This window comes from Leucoraja erinacea, chromosome 21 (assembly GCF_028641065.1).
Source record: "Leucoraja erinacea ecotype New England chromosome 21, Leri_hhj_1, whole genome shotgun sequence".
Classification (NCBI taxonomy): Eukaryota; Metazoa; Chordata; class Chondrichthyes; order Rajiformes; family Rajidae; genus Leucoraja; species Leucoraja erinaceus.
In genome coordinates this window covers 14,799,215-14,825,619 of record NC_073397.1, presented here as the reverse complement: position 1 = coordinate 14,825,619, position 26,405 = coordinate 14,799,215, and the positions used below count along the sequence as shown (strand labels likewise).

General features: G+C 41.7%; 1 protein-coding gene across 1 annotated transcript in view; it reads right to left on the bottom strand.

Annotated features, from left to right (window-relative positions):
* LOC129707264 (DNA topoisomerase 1-like) overlaps positions 1-26,405 on the bottom strand; it is a 71,739-nt gene that overhangs the window by 26,890 nt on the left and 18,444 nt on the right. The window contains exons 4-10 of the mRNA XM_055652175.1: positions 16,439-16,565; positions 15,484-15,548; positions 13,728-13,820; positions 11,845-11,914; positions 8,247-8,338; positions 5,152-5,267; positions 964-1,085 (exon numbers count right to left, since the gene is read on the bottom strand). Coding sequence (XP_055508150.1) covers positions 964-1,085; positions 5,152-5,267; positions 8,247-8,338; positions 11,845-11,914; positions 13,728-13,820; positions 15,484-15,548; positions 16,439-16,565 — 685 coding nt within the window. The remainder of the gene's footprint in view (positions 1-963; positions 1,086-5,151; positions 5,268-8,246; positions 8,339-11,844; positions 11,915-13,727; positions 13,821-15,483; positions 15,549-16,438; positions 16,566-26,405) is intronic.

Here is a 26,405-nt window from a genome sequence, read left to right as displayed (position 1 = left end):
CATGGCAGAGCATCACCAGAGAAGACACCCTGCAACTGGTGATGTCCAGGAATCACAGACTTCAAGCAGTCATTGCATGCAAAGGATATGCAACAAAATACTAAACATGACATTGCTGTGTCCCAAACATTATGGTGCCCTGAAATGGGGGGGGGGGGGGGGGGGGGGGGGGGGGGGGGTGGGGGGGGGGGGGGGGGGGGGACTGTATAAAAACACTGCTGCAATTTCTAAATGGTGAAACCAATATGTATAGAAACGGCCTTCATTAAAATCTGACAATGTGCACTTGAACCACATGTGATTTATTTCTATGACAACTCTCAAATCGTGGAGTAGAGACAAATAAATAAATGATGGGTCTTTGTCCCAAACATTATGGAGGGCACTGTAGCTTTAAGGTGACAGTTTAAAGGAGATGTGAGTGGCAACATTTTTTTTTCCACACAGGTGATGCGTGCCTAGAACTCACTGCCAGGAGTGTGGAAGCAGATATGATAATGGTGTGAAGAGGAAATGGATATGCAGGGAATGGATCATGTGCAAGCAGAGGGGATTAGTTTAACCTGGTACCATGTTTGGCACAGACATTCTGGGCCGAAGGGCCTGTTCCTGTGCTGCACTGCTTTATGTTCCAAGAACTAGCAAGATCAAACCACAATCAATTTGTTCTTTCAAGTTACTAGCTTCGGTTGACCAAGTCCTCAGTTAATAATGGATTTAATTTATTAGAAGACTTTGGGTTAGAGCCTCACTACTGAAAGCCAATCTCAAAATCCAGGCGAACGTTCCAATACAATACTGGGAGATTTGTGCATTCCTGTTATGATTGCAGCCTGAAAAACTGCTGTTTCCACCTGTAAAGCAAGGCCACGTCTGTGATGATCCCAATTAAGTGCAGCAGTGGATTCTGCTTTAGAATGAATTCGCAATCCAAAAGAAGCCTGCACTACTCTGCGAACTTACCTTTCGCCAGTCTTTGAAAAAGTTCTTCCTAAAGATATCTTTCGTTGTATACTCGTGATCAAGCATTTTACCAAAGAATGTCGCAACCTCTTCACACTGAGGGCTCAGCTTCATATGCTTCCCTAAATATATTAAAAAGAAGTGTGAAATCAGGCACCACACATAAATAAGCTGCCTTGGAAGCACAAGCACAGCTGAGCACTAATTTAACTTACAAATGTTTTAAACAATATTCCGTTCTATTTTAGCTCTATGCATTGCCTTGATGGTATTGTGAGTACACAAGTATTGAACTGTCACATGGTACCAGCCCACCAGCGATTTTCCAGCACACTTGGTTCCAGAACTGTGATGGATTATCCGTTTGGCTGGACCAACAGAGGTCATGGGTGATTAGTGGCTGGCATGAAGTTGGTGGGCCTGGTTCTGTGCTGTAACTCTAAACACATCAATTTCTACTTCTACGGTTTAACCAACATATACTCCTATCCAAAACAAAATGTATTCTCTTTCTTTCCGTCTGAAGAAAGGTTCTCTTACAATCCAGCGGGATGAATATTGATTTCTCTACTTTCAAGTAGCCCTTGCCTCCCCTCTCTTTGTCTGCCCGTTGCTCACCCACCCTAGTAATTGTCTATGTAACTCGTTATTACGCAGCCCACAGCGGGGTGATTCCTTGATCATTGTTGCTTTTTCGCAAATCTTTCATCCATTTGTTCTATATCTCACTCTATCTGACCATCTATACCTCTTGTTTCCTTTACCCCAGACTGTCTGAAGAAGAGTCTCGACCCAAAACAACTGCTATTCTTTTTCTCCAGAGATGTCCTCTGACCCGCTGTGTTACTCCAGGCTTTTGTGTCTATCTTCAGATTTCGCAATCCTAACCCAGCAAGTGAACTGTACTTTTCTCTCCCCCCCCCCCCCCCCCCCCCCCCCCCCTTCCCCCCCCCCCCAGAATTCATTTCAGGTGACGACCTCCCCATTCTAATTCCTTTGCTTGGTTTCCCTGCAGAAGCCAATGGTAATGAGGCACTATCTACAATGGTTTAAGAGGTCTAATTTAAACAGACCTGCATGCATCATATATTCCACAAACAGTTCTCTTGCTCAACCCAGAACCTCCTGTTCATGCAAGTGAACAATCGGATATGTGCACAGGGTACATTTTAACTGTAACTGGAGATAAGTAAAAAGGGAAATAGAAAAGACCCCAAATATAATCGGTTATCAAATCAGAGATGAGTGGAACTCAACATCTGTTCATGTGTTAAAAAAGGCCAATCATTCTGCTAGCGGATATGGAGTAATTCAGTCTCAATGTAGCAACTCCTACATTCCCTGCTACTGAGCCAATGACTCACTAAAAATCAGACACATTAAAATACTGAAAAACAATTCATTGAAATTAGCATATTGGGAACAAACTCTGACAAGAGGTGAGGGCTGAATAAGAGGAGATGCTGATACAATCTGGAGTCTCAACACCTGATGCTCCACATTCAATTCCCCTGCTTCAAGAATATATGATTTTATTGTCCAAATACCTTGTGCAGATCATCTAAGCGACAAATGCCCACTTTAATCAATTACACCCTGGTTAACATCCATGCGAAAAATAACACCTTATTGATGGGAGAAAAAAAATAAAACCCCTACAATCAGAGTTTAAAGAATTGTTTATTTTGAACAAATACTTCATACACAAAAATGTTTCGATTTTAAATACCCAATGCACTGCCTGAAGTTCCACTTACTTCGAGTATCTTTTTCAGTAACCAGAGTACAACGTTAGAGATACAATGCGGAAACAGGAAAGAATTGCTTCGCCCCTAAAGGACGCAGAGTACTGGGGTATCTCAATGGACCAGGCAGCATCTCCGGAGAATGTGGATAGGTGACATTTTGGGTCTTTACTTTTGCCCAAGATGCAGGACAGAACACTACAGATCCATCTTCCCTGTGGCTATCACTTTGCAGCTCCTCCCCCTTCTGTCATGGGGTAGACTGAGACTGCCACCCCCCACCTCCTCAATCTTTGCACATCCCCATAGCCTTTCCACTAATCACTTTAATTTGACGTTTCATGTATTTTGTGTTTTTTTTTTTATGGCTGTTGGCAAATTAATTTCACTCGTGGGATAAATACAGTTCTATCGTATCGTATCTTATTTCAGAGATACAGCGCAAAAACAGACCCTTCGGCTCACCGAGTCCACACCGAGTCCTACACACTTGTGCCACTTTTACCAAAGCCAATTAGCCTATCTATCTATCTATATTTAAAACTCTGTGTGTCTGGCTGTGTGGCTGTGTGCATTTCTGACTTGTGGCTGATTGTTGCTTTTGATTTGTTGCTACGCCAACACCCGACCCACAAATGCCCTGATTTTTTCCATTTTCGGTAGAAATTTCACTTTTCATTCCAAGTATCCACTCCTCATTAAATTTCGTCGTGTTTATGTACACATTTTTTAACAAAATCCTTCTCCCCCCCCCCCCACACTCACTCATTTGTCGCCTCCTGCTGGCCAGCTACCATAACGGCTGCTGGCACCCCCATCTCGCCTCAAAGACGCCATTTAAAAACAGCCGCACTGCTGATTCCTGAGCCGCTTGAGTTGGAGGACCACGTCTCCCGTGGGGGCTACGGGTAGGGAACGGCTGCGTTGGGGGAGCGGACCCGTGCATTTTCGTTGTCTCTGTACTGTACACTGACAATGACAATTAATTAAATTGAATCTGACCCAACGGGTCTGCACTTGGCCTAGTAAACCTGTATATCTTTGGAGTGTGGGAAAAAACCCACGGTCACAGTGAAGGCGTACAAACTCCATGCAGACAGTGCCCATTGTCAGGATCAAACCTGGGTCTCTAGTGCTGTAGAGCAGCAACTCTATCGCTCTGCCACTGTGCCGCCCAGAAAATAGAAAAACAGAAAATAAAATAACTAGTGCAAGGCTCTCTTCAACAAGGTCTGCTTTTCTTTTTTTCCCCTGAAAAACCACAATCACTACTTATAGTAATGAAACAAAATAAATTGTCTGTATCCCACATGCCACATTGACTAAAAATATGTGAGAGGGGATTGGTATCTTCATTGGCAGCAGAAAACCAATTATAGCTGCTATGGGTAGAATAACCCTCGACACAACTTTGAAACATGGTTGTGGTGCTGTCAGATCCGGACCTTCATATGAACACAACAGTCTTCTTGTATTGGGACACAAAGTGCCGAAATAACTCAGCTGATCAGGCAGCATCTCTGGAGAACATGGATAAGTGACATTTCGGGTTGTGACCTTGCTTGAAAACATCACCTATCCATGTTCTCCAGAGATGCTGCCTGACCCTCTGAGTTATGCCTTTTTTGTAAACCAGCATTTGCATTTCTTTAAGTCTATAATTACACTGCCTCCCAAAAAGGACACAGCACTATCACACAAATACCGAGGAGCTTTCAGAATCGGCAGGTTACATATTTCACTGACGACATCCAGTTGATTCCACATAAGATACCAAATTGCTCGAAATATGAACAGCACCTCAGAGTATCTGGAATCACAAGTGGTGATGAACACGAGCCCTGGTGTTTATCAGCCGATATGAAGGGAGGATAACAACAATCGCATTGCACCTCACGACCAACCACAGGTCCACCACTGATTTGCCACACCCTTAGTTCCAGAGCCTTTCTGGATTATGTGTATTGCCAGACCAAGAGAGGTCACAGCTTTGGGGAGGGGGCCCAAGATACTGGACCCCAAAGTCAGCCACGGGTTTTTCCAGTGCCCCGACCATGGGGCGCAAATTTGGCCTCCATATTGTCCGCGGAAATTGGCTACGAGAACTGATTTGCGGGCAGTTCTAGAGGGGGTAAATTCGATGCAGATGCCCCTGGGGGTGGGGGTGTGTGAGAGAGACAGCTAATTGTCGGAATATCAGTGGTGGACCTGTATTTTTCTAGTTACGGCCAATGGCATCATGTTGAGGGCAGTCACGGACTAATATTTCCCGACTCGGAGCACCACTTTCTAATAACATGTCTATATTGTAAATATATTCACAACTGAAACATAATGATAAAAGTTTCTTGCATTCAGCTCCCCAATTTGCTTTTCTCAGCCACCCCTCCTCTATTCTCAATTGGATATTATAAATGTCAACATGCTTATTCTGCTCTCTTACCATCGTAATAGAATTTAACGTTATCTGGGAGAGGAATGTAGGGCGGTGCAAACACTGGGCCCCTGTGTTCCAAAAATTTCCATTTCACACCATCTGTATAGCGTTCTTCTTCCCACCTGCACAAAAGAAAATATACTTGAGAGATTTTTATATAACTAGGCTGCTGCCATCATTGAACTATCAATTCACTTCCCTCATCAAAAGGCTCATTAAAAAGAAAGCAGACTGTTGATACAATAACTTTTTCTTATACCTTGCATGAACCTCTGCAAATTCAGGAGCTTTCGACAAAAGCAACTAAACATGGTGACATTTTCTAAACAATTTAGATAGCGAGTGCCAAGAGAATCTGCATGCACCCACATGCTAAAAAGCAAGCAGTCTCTCTCTTCTTCGATCAACATACCATGCAAAACTCGTCTTGCTTCCATTTCTCCAAATTGCTGCCATCACTTCCTTATGACCCAGTATAAAATGGCTGGCAGGTGCCATGCACTTAGTTAGGCTTCCTACCAGTCTTGAGCATATCTCTCTGCACTTGGTTATTTGAAAAGGAATGGATGTTAACAATTACATATCTGTACAGCAAACCTCATTTTGTTATATTCGGTGTTTAATTTATTTTTTAATGCCTTGAAGTTGTCTGAGATATTATAATTATTTAAAAAAATTAAAGTGCATGAAGCAACAAGTGAAATTCAGGTTAACAAAAATGCTGGGGAAACTCAGCAGGCGTGGCAGCATCTATGGAGCGAAGGAAATAGGCAACATTTTGGGCCAAACCCCTTCAGAGTAGTTTTCTAAATCATGTTTCAAAGTGATCACGGTTACAATTAATGGTTTGGCTCATAAAGTCTTTCCCACTTCCACTATAATTGTACCACCTACAATCTAACCAGCTGTGTTAACAGTTGTCCGATTCTTGGATTGATCTGATTCAGTTCCATTCCTGGAACACAAATTAATGCCCTCTGATGGAAATTAGAAGCAACACATTTAAATTCATGTGTGACCAAGGGGTGTGAACAGCAGGAAATAAAAGCAGCTCTAAAACTGCTGCTAGTCAAGTCCGACAAAAGCTCAGTGCTGTGTTCAGGCTGAGGTTCATTACTATCACGTGTACTGAGGTACAGTGAAAAGATTTATTTTGCATGCCATCCAACCAATCAGAAATATCATGCATAAATACCATCAAGTCAAACTCATGTACAATAGAGAGAGCAAAGGGGTAGTAGATACAGTGCAGAATAATTTTCATCAATACCAGTTGGACCAGTTCTATAGGCCTCAGTGAGAAAGTACCCTAGCTCATGGAAGGACGGTTCTGAATCCTGATAACAGGTTGTTCAGAAGCCTGATAACAGGGGAAGAATTTGTTCCTGAATCTAATGCAGTCAAGTTTGTGGCATTCTGTCTCTTTACCATTCCCGAGTAAGAAATGAGTCAAAGCATCTTCATAGTGGAACGGCACAAAACGGACATTGTGGGCTTGTTCCTATTCAGTTCTACCTTAAGAAACAGTAATGTGCCATCGGCGCTGACTACAATTTGACATTGAGAAAACCTGCTTCATTCTTCAATGCTCTAGTTTAAGATGGCTACTGAAGGAGATACTGAGTTATGATTAAGAATATACCATCTAAATGATGCAGCATAGGCAATATTAAAAAAAAAGGATAAATACTTGGAATCTGAAAGGAAATGTCCACATCATTATGGAAAGGACAATAGAATGAGGTGAATTAGATGGTTTTTCAAAGAGCTAGCACAAGCACAAATAACAAAATAATTTATTTTGCACAATGCTAACCTAAAATTCTAAGGTGCAGCATTGGGTTTTATTTACCAGGATGAACTAAAATCTTTGAAGAAGGCAGAAATGAAAACTGTTCATTTATGTTGCCAGGACCAATTCACACACCAACGCTGACCTGTTTGTTCCAACAGTAGCAGTAATGGGGAGACACCAGACACTGTACAGGGATTAGAAACACTGATATTGCAGCAGTATTTTAAAATTAGTCACAAAGCCATGGCACCCCCAGAATATTTAATAATGAAAATAATGATTCGTTTTTGACTCAATTCCCTATTTCAACTAAATTACTTCAACCTCATCAGAACAACTTCTGGTGTTTAACTGAACGACTAAATAATCAAAATAGGAAGAGCAGAGGATCACACTGAATAAACCAGTAGCTTTTTAAGAGGAAGCCACATTTTCAGGGCTTCTGGGGGAGATTTCAAGTGCGCTCTTGTAATTTTGTCTAGATCAAAGGAGGTGCAGTTGGCAGAAAAATCTGTGGTGGACCTATATATAAAATAAGCATTCTCATTCATGATTCCCTGCACCTCCATAGGAGTTGTTTGGCCTTTACAAATTAGTGGATTACAAGTTAACATTCACAAACCATTTACCTGTAACGTCTAATTCGCTAGCACCCCCCATTCCAAGTAACTAAGTTAAAATCAGTAACCAATAATACATAGGGAGTACCACCTCAATGGGGGCAATGGTCCCAGAAGAGAACAGCTCACCAGCACCTCTTTCAACATAATGAATGCTTGCCTTGCCAGTGATAACTGCATGCAGCAAGTTGTATTCACAGTCAGTTGTACAGTTATATCATTCATCTCAAGTTCTTATGCAATGTAATAATTAGCAATCCATTATTCTGCTGAACATTGGGCCCAAAATATTAGCATAAAAACTATGAGCGTACCCCTATTGATGTACGTTCCAGTCTTTATTTACTGGACTGTCAAGATATTAATTAAAAGTTGCACTTGTGTAAAGAATTTTCAATATGATTCCTAGTTCAGAAATTGGCCACCAGAAATCCCATAGCTTGCACTAGACAATGAAGGCCATTGGGAAAGTACAACTCTGTATCAGAGATTGCTACATCTTTGTAGGCAGGTCTGAGACTATCTGCAATGCCAATAACAATTATCTAAGCACAAATCGTAATCTTCCCCCAGAAATGTTTGGGAGCAAACTGGCTGCTTAACATGATTTGTTTGGGTGGGACACGAGGTGCAAGGTAGAAAGCAGCAAGCAATATGATTTGACCAACTGTTCCATCAAGCCTCACCATTTCCACTTATCTTCTTCCTCTTTTTTCTTCTTCTTTTTTCCCAGCCCTTCATTTCCCACATTAACTTTGGATTTTTTGTTCTTTGATACCTATAAGGAAAGGAAGTGTGCAATTACTCATTACACAAAAGGCATAATTCTAAAACTGAAACCCTACTGATTATTGTACTTCCTGGGTGTAAGAATGTTAACATGCTTAACACATAATACAATGGTATTAATGGCAGTCATCTGGTGCTATGGACAGCAGGATGAACAAATATAGATTACAAATAATCAGATGAAAGGTGAAGCAACTAGCATAGATGGGGCATCGTGGGTCGGCATGGGCAAGATGGGCCAAAGGGCCTGCTTCTGTGCTGCATGCTCAAAAACAGATTAGACAGGCATGTGCACAAATCTCCAGGGTGGTGTAAATAAGGATGGCCAGCAATAGGATAAAACAGGTTTATGGAATTACAATAAAGTGACAGCAAAACTCCTGGCCATAACGGGAAGGAATTAATATAAAATATTCTTGGCTAATTGTCTGGAATCGCAGTTTCAAGTTATGTGGCAAGACATCAGATGATTCAGATGTACAGAATTTCAGAGGGTGGTGAACATGTGGGATTCTATACTACAGATGGTTAGCCTTTAATTGTGCTTACAAAGGAGGCAGACAAATTTCTGGTTACAAAGGGAATCATGGTTATGGCACAAGGGAGAACATGAATATGTTCAGATCAAGCATCAGTCATGATCGAATGGCATAGTGGAGCAGGTTTGAGGGGCCAATTAACTTCTGCTAGTAGAAACAAGGAACTGCTGATGTTGGCTTACAAAAAAAGACACAAAGTGCTAGAGTAACTCAACGCCATGCGGCATCCCTGGACCACATGGATAGGTGATGTTTCAGGTTGGGACCCTTCTTCAGACTTTTGCTCTTAATGTAACTTCTGTTCCTATTGCCATGTTTCAATGTAAACCACGCAGGGAAGATTGAGGGAAAACAAAGGAGCCATATGGCAATATTATTGAAATATATTATCTGACAAGGGAACATATATATTATAGGGACGGCTGCCAGAGTATACAATAAAGGGTACAATACAAGAGAGATATTTACGGGCGTGAGAATGTAAATTACAATTACCTAACCTAAACTTGGATGGTAACAGCATTTAGTTAACGTTTAGTTTAGAGCTAGTGATAGAGCATGGAAACAGGCCCTTCAGCTCACCAAGTCCATGTCGACTGTTTATCACCCATTCACACTAGTTCCATGTTGTCCCACTTTCTCATCCACTCCCAACACACGTCTTTGGGATGTGGGAGAAGACCGGAGGAAACACACATGGTCACAGGGAGAATGTGTAAACTCCACACAGACAGCACCCAAGGTTAGGATTGAACCTGGGTCTCTGGCGCCGCGAGGCAGCAGCTCTACCAGCAGTAAGGGGAGGAATTCTAAAAATAAGCAGAACTCCCTCTTGATTAAAACTTTTTCATCTGACGAGGAGTCAAGCAGACTTGGACCTGATTCATGGGAATGTATCATTGAGACAGAAAATAGAGAACACATTAGTCCTTCTGTCAATTAAAAGACTTGGCAAATAAAACAATAGGTGAGAAAAATGGAAGCATAAAAGACAATAATACAAATGCTGACTACATGAAGTGAAAAGGGGGCTTATAAAGCATGAATGATGGCAAGATCAATCAAAACGAAACAAAAAACAGATATTTATGATGACCGGTTTCCAATCCGGTAAACTCAGAAAGTGAAAACAATGTACAAGCACATATTAGTAGATAACACGTGTATGAAGGAACTGCAGATGCTGGTTTAAATGAAAGATAGACACAATGCTGGAGTAACTCAGCGGGTCAGGCAGCATCTCTGGAGAGAAGGAATGGCTTCTCTCCAGAGATGCTGCCTGACCCGCTGAGTTACTCCAGCATTTTGTGTCTATCTTTAGTAGATAACAAGTTGAAATCCAAAAATGTATTTTAGAAGCATAGTAAAGATGGAGTCAAACAAAGAGTAGGTCGATTGTGGAGCAATAAGGAAGGCTGAGCTCCTCAAATAGTTGGCAAACATCTTCCCAGTGGTTTTTATCAATGCATTAAAATAAAACAGATTATAGAGGTATCTAAGGGAACAGATATATTTACTGCTTAAAATTACACATGGGATGCACACTACAGAATGCAAGGTTAAACAGAGCGAAGGCTCTGGCCACATTTCCCAATCCTCCTTTGATATAGCATGTTATGTTTCAGAAAAAGAGAGTTCAATGGGGGCAAAAGTAAACCAGTCGAAAGTCTGGAGACAAACAAATAAAAACCCAAACATTTGGTTAATAAATCAAAGCCAGGGGGCATTTGTTGAAGAAAATCTAAATGATGCAATTATATGCACTTTTAAAAATAGTTATGTACTTTACTATGTAATAAACTTGATAGCGAAATAAAGTTCGTAAGATTAAAGGGACGGCAACTGTCAAATTGGCAAACGTAACATGAAGCACAACCTAATAAGTGTCATACAGAAGCGAAATAGGCCCATCCATGCTGATCAAAAGCCAAAATGCTAGTCCTACTTATTCGCATTTGACCCAAATCCCTCTTTTTTTTCCCTATCCAGCACCTTTCCAAATGTTTTCTAAATGTTGTTACTGTATCAGCTCCTTTCATATCTGCCATCCTGCGTGTGAAAAAGTCGTCCCTCGGGTTTCTATTAAATCTTTAGCTTTAACCGATGCTCTTTGGTTCTAGATTCACCTCCACTGGTTAAAAGACTTTTTGCATTCACCCCATCTAAATACTATTTACAAGATCACCCCCTCAGCCTCCTGTGCTCTAAAGAATATACTTCAAAGAATATAAACCCAACCTGCCCGACCTTTCCATGTAGCTCAGCCTTTAAGATATCATGTTAACCCAGCAGTATGAATGTTGGTTTTTCTAATTTCAAGTAACTCCTGCATTCTCTCCACTGGTCAAACTTGTATCCCACTTGTAAGCACATTTCCCTAGCCAACATTATTCGCTCCCGGAGGTCATCTGTTGTCCTGATTTGTTCTGGCCCTTTCCTGCGTCCAGTTTATTCCCCCCCCACCCCCAAACTTATAATTTTAGTATGAAGAAGGGTTCAGAGCCGAAATGCCACCTATTCTTTTCCTCTAGAAATGCTACCTGAACTGCTGAGTTACTCCAGCATGTTGAATCTATCTTCGGTATAATCCAGCATCTGCAGTTCCTTCCTACACATTTAACCTACAAATCTGCACATCTTTGGAATGTGGGAGGAAACCAGAGCATCTAGAAGAAACCTATGCAGTCACAGGGAGAACGTACAAACTCCACACAGACAGCATCCGAGATCAGGATCAAACCCAGGTCGCTGGTGCTGCGGGGCAGCAGCTCTACTGCTGTGCCATTGTGTTACCCTCAAGGCTGATACACATGGGGCATTAGGGAAGGCTCAATGCACTATTCACTCTCTCACTCCAACAATAATTGCCAAAACTATGAATTCATGACAAACATTATTAAAATTCAACTGTTCCAATTCTAAAAGTACAGGATCCTGGAGAGAGGAAAAAACTCACCACTTCAAGTTTTCGTTTTTTGGCTTTCTTTGCATCTTCTATTTTGATCTTCTTGGGTTTAAAATCAGCGCTGTGATAGAATTAAACATTGAGTACAGTCAAAACATTTCATAAAAGATAACCATCACCTTTTGCCATACCTGCCTACAGGTTTAACAACTTAAGGCTTCAGGATAATTGTGTGCGACACAATTCTTTATTCTAGGCTCGCATGGCAAGTTGTTTTCAAACAGGGTAAACATCATTTGCTCTACAGTTGCATTGTACCACAAGAGTGTTGCGGTTCATTAAAACCACATGCTTGTTGTTCCTTTAAAGATTGGAAGCAATAACAAAAAGAGGCCAGCAAAGATTTATCTCCCTGTAGTGGTAATGTTTCATGGTTCTATCATTGATTTGAAGCTGTTTATGTTTCATTTGTTTTTGAGTTTTAAGGATGCAGGAGTTTATGCTTTTCCCTCTTGCAGTCCTGCAATAGCCCATCTATGGAACAATTCCGATTGAACAGTATAAAGACCACTTCCCTCTCGAAAGCAGAATTTTAAAAACATCTAAAGGATTTAAAGTTATATTGGCAGGTCAATTGCTCAGTGACTCTAATCAGGCTTGCTAATCTACTGTTAGCAGATGACCAAAGCCAGACTGGAATGCTCTTCTATGAAGATCAAAAACTGCCACCCATGAAGAATAGATGTCGTAACATACCAAACAGTTACCAATGATTCCCGTGCAAACAAGCAGGAGATATTTAGTCCTATGACATTTTTGAAGTAAGATGCATGTGGGACAATACGCTGTATGTGATATAAGGTCAGAGTTCATGTAACAGCTTTGAACAATGGCTCTAAATTTTTGTTTTCATCAAGAAGGGGAAGCATGCAAATCTTTCAGTGAAAATCACCCCATTATGGATTTCAGCCTTGTTTTAAGTTACCACTCAACCTCCAGAATTAAAAGATTATGGATCTGAACTCACTTCTGAGTCTTGAGACTCAAAACTATGAACAGCTTTGATTGCACATGGGACTTGGGCTTTGTTTTTGCAATTGCACTATATTGTTTTTTTCCCCAATTTAATTGCCGATTGAACTGTTTTTTGTAGTTTATTATGGTAGACAATAGACTATAGGTGCAGGAGTAGGCCATTTGGCCCTTCGAGTCAGCACCGCCATTCAATGTGATCATGGCTGATCATCCCTTCTCCCCATATCCCCTGACGCCGCTATCTTTAAGAGCCCCATCCAACTCTCCCTTGAAAGTATCCAGAGAACCGGCCTCCACACTCTCCGAGGCAGAGAATTCCACAGAGTCACAACTCTCTGTGTGAAAAAGTGTTTATCGAGTTATTTAAGGACTTTAAGATTTTTGCCTTCCATCACAGCGAGGAGGTGCTTGGTGAACTCACTGTGGTGGATGTTAAATTTGTGTTTATTGTGTGTTTTTGTCATTTTTATTATATGTATGACTGCAAGGCAACAAAATTTAGTTCAGACCGAAAGGTCTGAATGACAATAAAGGCTACTTTGACTTTGACTACGATTATGTGTACATTCCTGTTGTGCAAGGAAGAATTTCATTGTTCTATTTATGGGTCATGTGACAATAAAGCACCCCTGACTCTCAAGCTAATATTAGGCTAACACTTCAATGAAGTTTCTTAGGACTGAGTCATTAAACCAGGTGAATGCAAAACATCAACTCATTATTTCCCACTGTTGTTTATGGGGCCTTCCTGAGTGATGAGAGTACTTCCAACTACCATCTGTAACATTTCTTTAATGTGGCCATTTCCTTTCTCTCCCCTCAGAAATTGTGCCTTTTCTCTTTGTTTCTACAGGTGCAGAATGTTCTGGTCAACTTACAGCTTCAAGGAAGAAACTTACTCATCATCTTCACGGGCCCTCTTCATTGGCTTATTTTCCACTTTAATGGACGGGACGTAATCATCTTCAGGCTCTTGTTTAATACGAATAGGGCTAAAAAGGATGAGAAGGCAAGAAAGGGATCAAAATAAATATTGAGTGCTCATATAACCAGTAGTTCATTTTATAGACCAGACTACCTTTAATAGTACAAAAATCAGCCCTTGAGACAGCCCAGATAGCCCATGAGATCTAAACTATGCATGCATGCTGGCAGACATTATTGGAATTCAGATGCATCTTGTTCCAAATTAATTTACTTATCCTAATACAGGTCCAACTACTACAAATGCTGGTAATAGCCAGTATGATCACTCTTTTTCCCCAGACAGAAAGATTAAACATTTATATTTCAGATATCCTGTCAGCACATACTGCTTTTCCAAAATCAAATGGCTTGACCCTTGTTAAGCCCAACTCAGCATTCATATTTTGATGGGCAGAAGATAAAACAATGATTCAACGTGACCAGCATCCTTGACCATCTGAATACGAGGGACTTATCTGCGAAAGTAGACAAAAAATGCCGGAGAAAATCAGCGGGTGAGGCAGCTTCTATGGTGAAAAGGAGTAGGCAATGTTTCTGGTTGAGACCCTTTTTCAGACTGACGTTGGGGGAGGGGGGGGGGGGGAAAGAGGCAGAGACAGTGGGCTATGTGGGAGAGGGGAGAGCAGGAAAGGGGGAGGGGAAGGAGGGAGAAAGCAAGGACGACCTGGAATTAGAGAAGTCGATGTTCATACCGCTGGGGTGTAAACTACCCATGCAAAATATGAGGTGTTGTTCCTCCAATTTACGCTGGGCCTCACTCTGGCAATGGAGGAAGCCCTGGGCTGAAAGGTCAGATTCAGAATGGGAGGGGGAGTTGAAGTCTAGGGCAGCCGGCAAATCAGGTTGGTTAGTACGGACTGAGCGGAGGTGTTCAGCGAAGCGGTCGTCGAGCCTACGCTTGGTCTCGCCGATGTAGAGAAGGTGACACCTACGACAGCGGATACAGTAGATGAGGTTGGAGGAGACTGGAAAGACTGTTTGGGTCCATGGATGGAGTCAAGGGGGGAGATAAAGCGACAGGAGCAGCATTTCCTGCGCTTGCAGGGGAAAGTACCAGAGGAGGGGATGGTCTGGGTGGGCCAGGGAGTTATGGAGGGAACGGTCTCTACAGAAAGCAGAAAGGGGAGGAGATAAGAAGACGTGGCGAGTGGTAGGATCTCGCTGGAGGTGGCGAAAGTGTCGGAGTATTATATTTTGCATGCGCCGGCTGATGGGGCGGAAGGCGAGGACAAGGGGGACTCTGTCCTTGTTACGAGTAGGGGGATGGGGAGTGAGAGTGGAGCTGCGGGATATAGAGGAGACCTTGGTGAGAGCCTCATCTACAGTCGAAGAGGGGAACCCATGTTTCCTGAAGAATGAGGACCTCCGATGCCCTGGTCTGGAACACCTCATCCTGGGTGCAGATGCGGCGTAGACAGAGGAATTGGGAGTAGGGGATAGAGTCCTTACAGGGAACAGGGTGGGGAAAAGTGGTGGGACTGATATGTAAACTGTTCAATGCCCACAAGTGTTACTCTTTCCCCCATCCCATTGCTCCCATCATTTGAAACAGCTTGCAACATCCTGGAACAGGATCTCACTTAGCTATAAATACACGTACCAAAACCAATGGGTGAAACAGACTCGCACGTATCATTAATTATTAGCACAATTTAAGGGAACACCTACCTTGTGAAGCCATTTTCCTTCTTTATTTTGTCTCCAGAACTACTACTCGAGGTGTTGATCTTATCCTTGTAATGGAGAAGAAAAATCAATTTGAATTGCAAGATCCGTACGGCAGACCATTTCAAATCAAGCACAGCTACTTTTAACAAACTACTTAATAGCATCTCTGTACCCAACAGTGCGACAATGCTCCCTTCAAACATCTAACCATAGAACCCTTCTCTCGCGTCATGGGTACAGCACCTCTGTACTTTGTGCAAAAAGTCCTTCGATGTTTTAAAAAATATGAAAATAATATTTTATTTGTAATCTCATAAAACTGTCCTTTGCCAGTTTTCCTTGGATTAATCTAGATACAGTGCGGAAACAGGCCCTTCGGCCCTCCGAGTCCAGTGATTCCCGCACACTAACACCATTGTACACACACTTGGGGCAATTTACAATTTTTACCAAAGCCGATTAGCCTACAAACTTGTATGTCTTTGGAATGTGGGAGGAAACCGGAACACCCGGAGAAAACCCACGCAGGTCTTGGGGAGAATGCACAGACCCTTGTTAAGCCCAACTCCATATTCATTTTTTGATGTAGACAGCTTTCTGACTGCTCGGGCGGACAGGGACGGTAGAGAGTGACAGCGGTCGGTACAACTCTGGTCACATCACGGTGAAGGAGCGTGTGTGTGGCCTGAACTGAATGCTGTGGATCTCCGCTTATGCTGTGTGCCCTAGAGATTCTCACACGCCATTATGGTGGCTGTTAATGTTTAATCTTTATGTAATTTTGTATCTTGTTGTTTTTTTGGTATGACTATATGGTAAATCAAATTTCACTGTACCTCGGAACATGTGACAATAAAGGACCATTGAACCATTGAGTCTCGGTGGAAGATAAAATATCTTCACGGTTGAAATAAATGACAACTGGATAATGGGTGGTTAACTCCAACTTAGATACCTTTTCTTCCTTTCTTTTTTCCTTGTCCTTGTGTTTGTGTTTGTCAGAGCTCCCATCTCTGTGCTTTAGTCTGTCTTTTTCCCTTTCTTTATCTTTGTGTTTCTTTTCTGAAGAATCTTTGTGCTCACTGCAAAACAGAGGGAGCAAGGTCACACAACCCACAATAAACATTTACAAGCTATATGAGGTATAACATTTCTGCCAATTTTTTTTCCATTTCTCTCCTTCATTGGTGATTGACTACATCTCCAAAGTTCTTCAATTGAATGAAAACGACAAACATTTGAAGCATGTATCATTGCAACAGAATCAGACCTTTACAAATGCACAAATAATTGAATATTAATCAAATACTCGTTAATACCAGCCCTACAACTCGAAATATTTTTGCCCAAAACACACTAGGTTTTGGGGGTTCAAATCTAGTGCAGTAATGAGAATACTGCATATTGGAAGACATTTTTAATCTTTCACACAGAATGTCAAAGATTCCATGATTTATTGAGCAGGAGCAAGAAAGTCATTCTATGTCCTGGCAAATATTCTTCAATTATGATTGCCAAGAAAACAATATTTATCATAATGCTGCCTTTTGAAACATTAAATGCAAATTAGTTAATGAATTTCCAAAATTAATCAAAGGGTAAAATTATATATATTTTTTCCCTACATGAATATGGCGGGGATGCAGAATAGTTTAATTTGTCATTTTTGTGGGAAGAGGATGCGGAAGAACTGTAGCCTGCCAAGTTGGAGAGATGTTATAGAACTGAATTCATGCATTGTAGGAGTTAACTCTTTACTCTTTAAATTAGTTTAATTTAGAGATGTAGCGTGGAAACAGGCCCTTTGAGCCGAGTCCATGCCGACCAGCAATCATCCTCAATCCTTCACAGCAGAGACTATACACAAGCCAAGTAACCTACAAATCTGCACGTTCTTGGAATGTGTGTGGAAACCGGAACACCCGCAGAAAACTCATGGAGAACGTACAAACTCTGTATGGACAGCACCCGTAGTCGGGATTGAACCTGGGTCTCTAGCTCTGTAAGGCAGCAACCCTACCGCTGCACCACTGTGTCGCCCTGATATGGATTGCATGCAGGCAGATAAAATTAGTTTAACTTGGCATCATGTTACATACATAGTCATTGTGGACTGTAGGGCCTGTTTCTGTGCTGTACTGTTCTATGTTCTTAAACTTCAGAACAACTGCACATGAATTATAAAGCTCACCAATGTCTTAATTATGCATGCCTTCCACATTGGAGGGAGCAGCACCTCCAGATCTTTACATAACAGGCGAAGAAAAAACAATTTCTTAATGGATATGCAACTAAATTCACAGGGAAAAAGCATTGGAGGCACAACTAGAAAAACGAAAATCAAAATTGATAGCAAGAAAGATGCAAAAAAACGAATTGAAAACATTATAGGCCTTCATAAACTTGATTAACCTTGCTGATTAAACTGATGCATCAATGCATGGGGACCCTCTTTCATATAACGTTATGCAAAATGCAGCAAGGTAACAGTGCCTGGTAATATGGAACTTGAATATAAACGAACATCTAGTCTGACAATACATTTTAATTGTTTTCCTTAAAAAGCCAGCAAAGTTCAAACTCGTCGACCAAAGATATTAGGTTTTAGCACATTCTTCTTGAATTCGTCAGGAAAGAGTTAATGCAACATCTCCACAGACAAGACTGTGAATACACAGGGTAGATCTCCATGCTGACTTGAGCCCTGAGCTTCCACACACAGGCCTCGGGCTAGCTGCTGTCATTCCATTTCACAAAGACAGCTAAGACTGTAGCCTCCCTCGCTGACTGCTGCTTGTTGCCAGCTTGGTCAAATTTTTGCCGACAGACCATCCAGTTACAAAAACAGTGCCTCATTGACACCATCGTCCTCTCAAAGTCCACGTTGCTGGTCTCACAGACGGCTGTCTGCCCATCAAACCTACATCCTGGGGAAAATAAACAGTTATCTAAAAAGCTTAGAAACAAGACACCAGGAGAGCAAAAATGATTCAAATGATTAAATACCAGCACTTCTGCCACCTCAGTTCTCCAGTTTGGAATTCAACTTCCAGTACCGTGCTCAGGAAACAGTTCTAAACATTTATCTGTCAGTATGAAGATTCATAACTAATTGAATCTTTAAACTTTTTGCCAGTTATGTCTTCTGATCCTACTGTCCAAGGAGAAGCCAAGATAGATCAGCCACGATTGAATGGCGGAATAGACTTGTGGCCTAATTCTGCTCCTATGACTTTTGAACATAATCTTTATTAACTTTATCAACTTATAATTACTTACTATAGCTACTTAAATAACACAAGTTGGGCCAAAAGGCCTGTTTCCACACTGTATAACTGCACATACTTAAAGTAAATAACTATTACTTATTTAATATCACTTTAAATCCAAAACCATTGATGACTTGTACGGAATAACTAATATTCAGCCAATACAGAATTGTTTGCACACGGGAAACTGGGAAGGTGCCCAGTAGAACAATAATAATGATTGATATGAAGGCAAACCAGTTCGGAGAAATTGGGCAGCCTTTAAGGATCGCCAACTGTCTGGCCAGTTGGGGGGTGGGGGGGGGTGGGGGGGGTTTTTATGGGGGGGGGGGGGGGGGGGGGGGGACACAGAAGGATAGATCATGCCAATGAAACCCAGAGAGCTCCACAATGCCCTTAGCACCAGTAGACCAGCTGTACTGAAAGCTCATTTTTGAAGCCAAGTTGGAGCAACAGTTAAACTTTTAAGATGGAATTTAAAAATAAGAAAGTAAAGATTTTCAACAATGTGCCATGAAAAGAGTACGTTTCACGATAACAAAGATGGATTAAATTATATTTGAGAGAACCTATATTGAGAGAAATTACATTTGAGAACTGTGGATAATGAAGACCCAAGCAGGAATCCAAGAAACGAGGGAAATTGATTGAGGAGAATCAAAAGAACATTTGAAGCAAACCAAAAGCGTACTCTAAATATTAAAGTTAGAAAGAGTGCCGCAAAATGAGAGTAGCAGGTTAGCAGATAATAAAAGAAAGATTAAACAGAACATGAAACTATTAAAGCTTGTTAAGACAAAACAAAACATTGACTATAATTAATTAATTTGGAAACTGAGGAGAGTAAAACAGCAATTTGAAAAATATGCACCAGGGTGCTATTGATTCCAGTTCATGCAATATCCAAATTTACACACAACTTCAGCCAATGAATTAGACATAAAATTATGTGGAAAAGTGTGGAACGTGGAAATGATTTGCTTGGAAAAATCATGATATTCTCCCAGCAGAAGGCAATTTCTCAAAAAAGTAATAACCGGAGGTTCACATATATGTTACAAATGTTATATGCATGACAATTACTTAATAGCAGTACTGTCAACAAGTTTGATTGTAAGCGAGCCAGAGTAATCTAGATAATTGCATGGCAGCCATTTCATGTGGCAGTAGCATTTCATTTACAAGGTAGTTAATGTGAAAGTAGTTAATGTGAAAATGTACAAAGTAGTTAATGTGAAATTCAAGAAGGAAAACTGCTCTTGACTCATCACTTAAATTCTGAATGGAGATCACATAAATTGAGGGTAAAGGAAATGCAACGGACAGGGAACATACAGGCCGAGGACATTTTTATCTAAGAAGCTAGTTCAGGAATTTAGGTGAGGAGTATTACATTTTGGGGGTTTTGATTAAAACAGGTTTGAACTACCAAGGCATAATAGGAAAACATATGGGAAAGAGATAGAAAGGGCAAAAACACATGTCAGATGGAATTCAGGCCCAGTAAACGCAAGACTGCACAATATTAACAAACAGTGATAACCAAAGATTATAGAGCAGAGCAAGTTAGACCACTCCTCTGAAACCCAATGGACTGACGTCTAGTACGTCACGGAACGTCACGCCGCCATTTGTTTATGCTAAACGCGACATCTTTGGTAGCGGGGGTGGACTCCACTGTTCTACAATCTGCTCTTACATCAGGTCGCAGGGAAAAGCAAAGATGCTAGAGGATCCTCCGCTCAATCATCTTTGGTGTAATCTGTGTTGTAGGGAACAGTGTTTTATAGAGCAGCGATCACTTCACATACTTAGTTAATATTATTGTAAATTTTATTAATATTATTGTAAATTGCTGCTCAATAAAATGGCGTCATGTCATACTACACTTTTTTCGCAGAGTGGCGCATCTTGCTCTGCTCTATAATCTTTGCTGATAACTATACCTTTAATAAGAAAAGACTGGATTATATGGAACAGAGGAACTTGGAGCTTCAGGTTTACAAATGTCTACTACAAGCCACTGTTAAGAATCCACAGGCGAGGCGCGTGTGTGCATCTGTGTCTATGTGAGATTGTGCGCACGTGCGTGGGTGGGGTGGGGGGGGGGGATGAGGACTAGGAAAGGATGGCATTAGACAGTGAAGTTCATAGTAGACAGCAGTTGTGTCTCATACTAGCTCCCGAGGCCCTTTACAATAGCAAAGCAACTACTGATGCTGGTAATACTAGTTAAAACCAAAAAATACTAGAAATAGACCAAATCAGACCAAGTACAGAGAGAAACAGACAAAAAATTTCATTGATGACTTTGCTGCTTGATCTACTATTTCAGTATCTTAAGTTTTGATGTCCATTCGACATGCAATTGGACAGATCATGACACACAGGTTCTCAGGATACCAAAAGATATGCAAATTACACTAGAAATTATACCAGATACCAGAAATCATACCCATTCTTTATTCCTTATACACCTATGACTGCACAGCCAAATATAAGCCCAACTCAATTTATAAATGTGCACATACCACTGTAGTGGGCCGGATATCAAATAATGATGAAATGGAGTACTGGAAGATGATTGTAACCTTTAACCTCATAACCTTTTTTTTTACATATACAATCATTAGTCACATGTACCATGGTACAATGAAATTCATTCTTGTATACAGTTCAGTACAAGAATCACAATGCATAAGCACTTAGATACATCTTATAAAAGCATCTCAGATACAGTACGTGTATAGTACTAGTACACTGAGATAGTATACAGAGACACGTTCACAAGTTATAGGAGTAGAATTAGGCCAATCGGCCCATCGAGTCCACTCCACCATTCAATTAGGGCAGATCTCTGCCTAATACCTACCTTTTCCAATCTTCCCCCCATAGCCCTTCACACACGTTCTAATTAAGAATATGTCTATTTCTGCCTTAAAAAATATCCACTGACTTTGCCTCCACAGCCCTCTGTGGCAAAGAGTTCCACAGATTAACTACCCTCCAAGTAGTCACCAGATTCCCAGTTGTTATAAGTGCTGGGTTCTTGACCTGACCACGTAGACCCATTGTACTGGGTTCTTCTGTTGACCTCTTCCGACCACGTGTACACACCATTGTCATGGCTGCGTTGAGCAGGGTCGGACTAAACGTGAACAGTGCTAACTCGTGGTTGCCTCTGGGCCTCAGTCTCTTTCCGCTGCAGACAAGGCCATCAGTCCGGTTCACAGTCCACGGCAGCCTCTTGGGGTTTGCGGTTGCCGCGATGATCCAAGCCGAGCCAAGAAGCAGGCTGTTGCTAGATCTCACAGCAGCCCTTCCCATCGTTTTAGAGGATTAGGAAATTCGGCAGTGCAACCCTCCCTCTCGCACGCCACACGAAAGCCTTGGTCTGTTTGTGCTTATTGCTGGCCCTCCAGTCTTGCAACTCTTTCCTCTCTGGGCAGACAAGACAGGCCTATCAGGTGGGTTCCCTATCCGCGCGCGTGGTGTGGGCGTACAGTCCACGGCGGGCGAGCCAGACCTGCTGGTGGGGTTGGCCATGGGTTGCCGTGATTGTCCTGATGCCAAGGCAAAACCTCTTCCCTCAATGTCAGCAAGACAGACTTCAAGAAGCAAAGCGGTTGGCAAAGAATAGATGGTTGAAAGCTTCAAGTTCCTAGGATTAAATATCACCAGCAACTTGTCATGGACCAGCCATATAGAAGCAATGGCCAAGAAAGCACACCAATGCCTCTTTAGAAGGATTAGGAAATTCGGCATGGCCCCAACAACCCTTCTTCTTCTTTAGGCTGTGCACGCCACACGAAAGTTGTTGGACAACTTGTTCTATTTGATCTTCCGTTTGTGCACGTCGAGTTGATTGCATTAGTCGAAACAGGGCAGACCATGTGAAGGTTGCAATCTCTCCCCCACCCCCTCCCCAACTACCATCACCAGCTTTCACAGATGTGCCGTCGAAAAGGATTTTATCGGGATGTATCACAGCATGATTTGGGAACAGCTCCATCCAAGACTGCACAAAATTGCAGAGAATTGTGGACGCAGCCTAGACCATCACGCAAACCAACCTCCTTTCCATTGACATACATTTGAACACACACCTCAAGATTCAGGCAACTGAACCTCATTGGAGACCCTCTGACTAACTTTTACTGGAATTTGTCTTGCACTAAAGATTATTTGGCCCTTTTATCCTGTATCTGTACAACACCACTTCCCGACAACCTGATTGCAAAATCTTTCCGATGGCCCTGGGCAGATCAGCAGTGCAACAAAATTCAATTGGTGCCATATTTCACCATGTACCCTGTTGACTGCAAGGGACCTACATGTGACCATAATAAAAAACAGAAACTAAAAAAAGCCCTTCTAGGAAGATAAAGATTTTTTTCTGGCTAACAAAACTATTAGTAACTGATCCATGGATGCACTACTTTTTATTCTTTTGCATGGGATGAACTAATCCATGCAGTCTTTATGATAATCCACCGTCAAAATTAATGCATCAATCAATTCACTTCTCATACCCTCATATTCTTTAGTTCAAAACCATTGTTTCTGAATTAACAATGTCACTCTCCATCCTAATGAAGAACTCAACCATATTATGGTAACTCTTGCCCAAGGGGCCACGCACAACAAGAATACTAACTAACCCTTCCTCATTACTCAATACCCAGTCTAAAACCTAGAACATCGTCATCCTAATGCAAGACTACTTAACTAACCCTTCCTCAATCAAAAATAGCTTTAAAATTGCAACCCAAGAAATCCTCTATGCCATTTGATTCACCCAATCTATATGTAGATTGAAGTCACCCATTATAACTGCTTTGCCTTTGTCGCAAGCATTTCTAATTTCCTGTTTGATGCCATCCCCAACTTCACTACTACTGTTAGGTGGCCTGTACACAACACCCACCAGCGTTTTCTGCCCCTTATTGTTTCGCAGTTCTACCCATACCGATTCCACATCCTCCAAACTAATGTCCCTCTATAGTTTTCCTGCAAAAGAGGAAGAAAAGGATGTGGGACTAGTCTGCTCACACAAAGGGAGCACTGGACTGATTGGTGTGATCAACTATTTCAGTGTTTTTTTTGTTTCCACCATGAGTCGTGCTCTGCTTTTTCTTACACTGTGTCAAGAAGCCAATCTCAAAGTATTTTGGCATGTAGGGTGATAACATACAGGCCAGATTTCTGGAACTACTGCAGGCACTTGGGGCAGAAAGGACATGATCCAACTAAAGATTCCTGGAAGAATACTTTCACCAAGCGGAACATTCAGTTTAAATGACTGAAACCAAGAGATGCAGCTGAAGCAGTAAGAACTGCATGTTGGGACAAAGCCAAACATCTATACATGCCAAAGGAATCCGGCAAAGGCTACAATACGATTTCCTCACTACAAATATTCAAACCTGCATATTTAATTGATATAATGGTATGGGAGGAGTTGAAGCAGGTCTTCCGTCATACAGTAAATGCTGCCCCACTAAAGGTCAGGACGTGTTTTTGTTTTACAGTTTTTTCACCTAATTTAACACTGTCAAAGCTAGCACCAGCACACTGGGCTGCTGGTGTGTGGGTCAAACAAGGGATGTATCAGTGGCGGCACGGTGGCGCAGTAGTAGGGTTGCTGCCTTAGTGTCAGGGACTCGAGTTTGATCCTGACTGCAGGTGCTGTCTGAACGGAGTTTGTACATTCTCCCTGTGTCTTGCAGGGGTTTTCTGCAGTTGCTTCGGTTTCCTCCCACACTCCAAAGATGTACAGGCTTGTAGGCTAATTGGCCTGGTCAAATTGTGTGATGGCTAGTGTGCTGGGATCGATGGTTGGCGCAAACTCGGTGGGCTGAAGGGCCTGTTTCCGTGCTGTATCTCAAAACTAAACTGTTGGAAGATGAAGGTGGTTGAACTTCATTTACACTGCAAGTTTGTACTCAGTCACTATTATTTGGAAGTCAATATCTGCACTAATCTCCTTACTTCATTTTTAATTAAAAACAAGGACCCAAGTTTCAATAACAGCACAAGAACAAACTAGCACCCTTGTTTTTGTTGGGCCTAGTTGTCACACATCTGGAAGAGACATTCCAAAAACTATTAGCAACTAAATTTTAGATTGTCTAGGGAAAAAAAAAAAATGCAGCCAACACTGACAATTTCAAGAATGTTCAAGAAAAGAGCACGGCCAAAAGGAAACTAAAAAGTGTAAACTCCTCTCCCACAACATGCCCTCCATCCTGTCCTTCACCCCCAATAGGGCAGCACAGTGGAGCAGTGGTAGAGTTGCTGCCTCACAGAGACCAGAGTGAGATTGTGACTACAGGCGCTGTCTATACGGGGTTTGGACATTCTTCCTGTGACAGCGTGGGTTTTCTCCCACACTTCAAAATCATACAGGCTTGTAGGTTATGATTTCTGTAAACTGTAATTATCCCTTGTGTGTTGGATAGTGCTAGTGTACGGGTTGATCGCTAGTTGGTGCGGACACGAAGGGCCGAAAGGCCTGTTTCCACGCTGTATCTCTAAAGTCGAAAGTGGCTACTTTCAATTTGAAGAGAACAAACAATGAAGTCACAGACTTCACCATAAGATAGTTAAGAATATTTCCAATCCGGTCCTTGACTGAATTTGATTGCAACATTGAAGAATAGCTTTATGAGCATCATAATCCAGTACCTTATAAATCACCTTCTAATTTGTTTGTCTGTATTGGTAACGGAAATTGAGATACGTAAAATAATGCAGGTATTAAATGAGCTTCATGTAGGAGCTACTGCTTTGAACTACCCAAAGACGATTTTCAGTAAAGCTACACAAAAGGCTTTGGCAAATAAACCTCTCATTTATTTGAACGACACAAGTGTCAGGAACACCTCACTTCCTGGTAATACCAATTTGACTAGCATTTATTGTCCATTCTGTAATTGGCTTCAGATCGAGCTGCACTGCTATGCTACTTCAGAGTATACCTCTGTGTGTTTAGATAGTGCTAGTGTAGGTTTTGGTAGGTTTCAAGACTTGGGCCAGACTAGAAAGGAGAGATGGATTTTTTTCGCTTGAATGACATTAAAGCATTAAGTGTCATTATAAATGATGATTTTTTGCAAATCCAGAACTGACATTATATTCCACAGGGCTGCACAGGGGTAGTTGCTGCCTTACAGTGCCAGAGACCAGTGTTCGATCCTGACTACGGGCGCTGTCTGTACGAAGTTTGTACATTCACCCCGTGATGTGGGGTTTCTCTGGGTGCTGCAGTTTCCTCTCACACTCCAAAGTCGTGCAGGTTTGTAGGTTAATTGAGTTTTGGTTTAAAAAAAATGTAAATTGTCCGTGTGTAGGATAGTGCTAGTGTACGGTGTGCATTTGGTGGGCCAAAGGAACCGATTCCATGCTGTATCGCTGAAGAATATGCCAAAAAGTTTAAAGTATTGGCCTCTAGATTACAAAACTTGTAATTTAATTACCATGACTATTCACCATACAAAAATGTTCAAATCTCTAATTTTAGAAGAAGAAATTAGTGAGATAGTCCATGTTAAAGTTCCTAACGGCACAAGGTAGAGGCAAATTGCTGGAGTAACTCAGCGGGTCAGGCAGCATCTCTGGAGAGAAGGAATGGGCGACGTTTCGGGTTGAGAC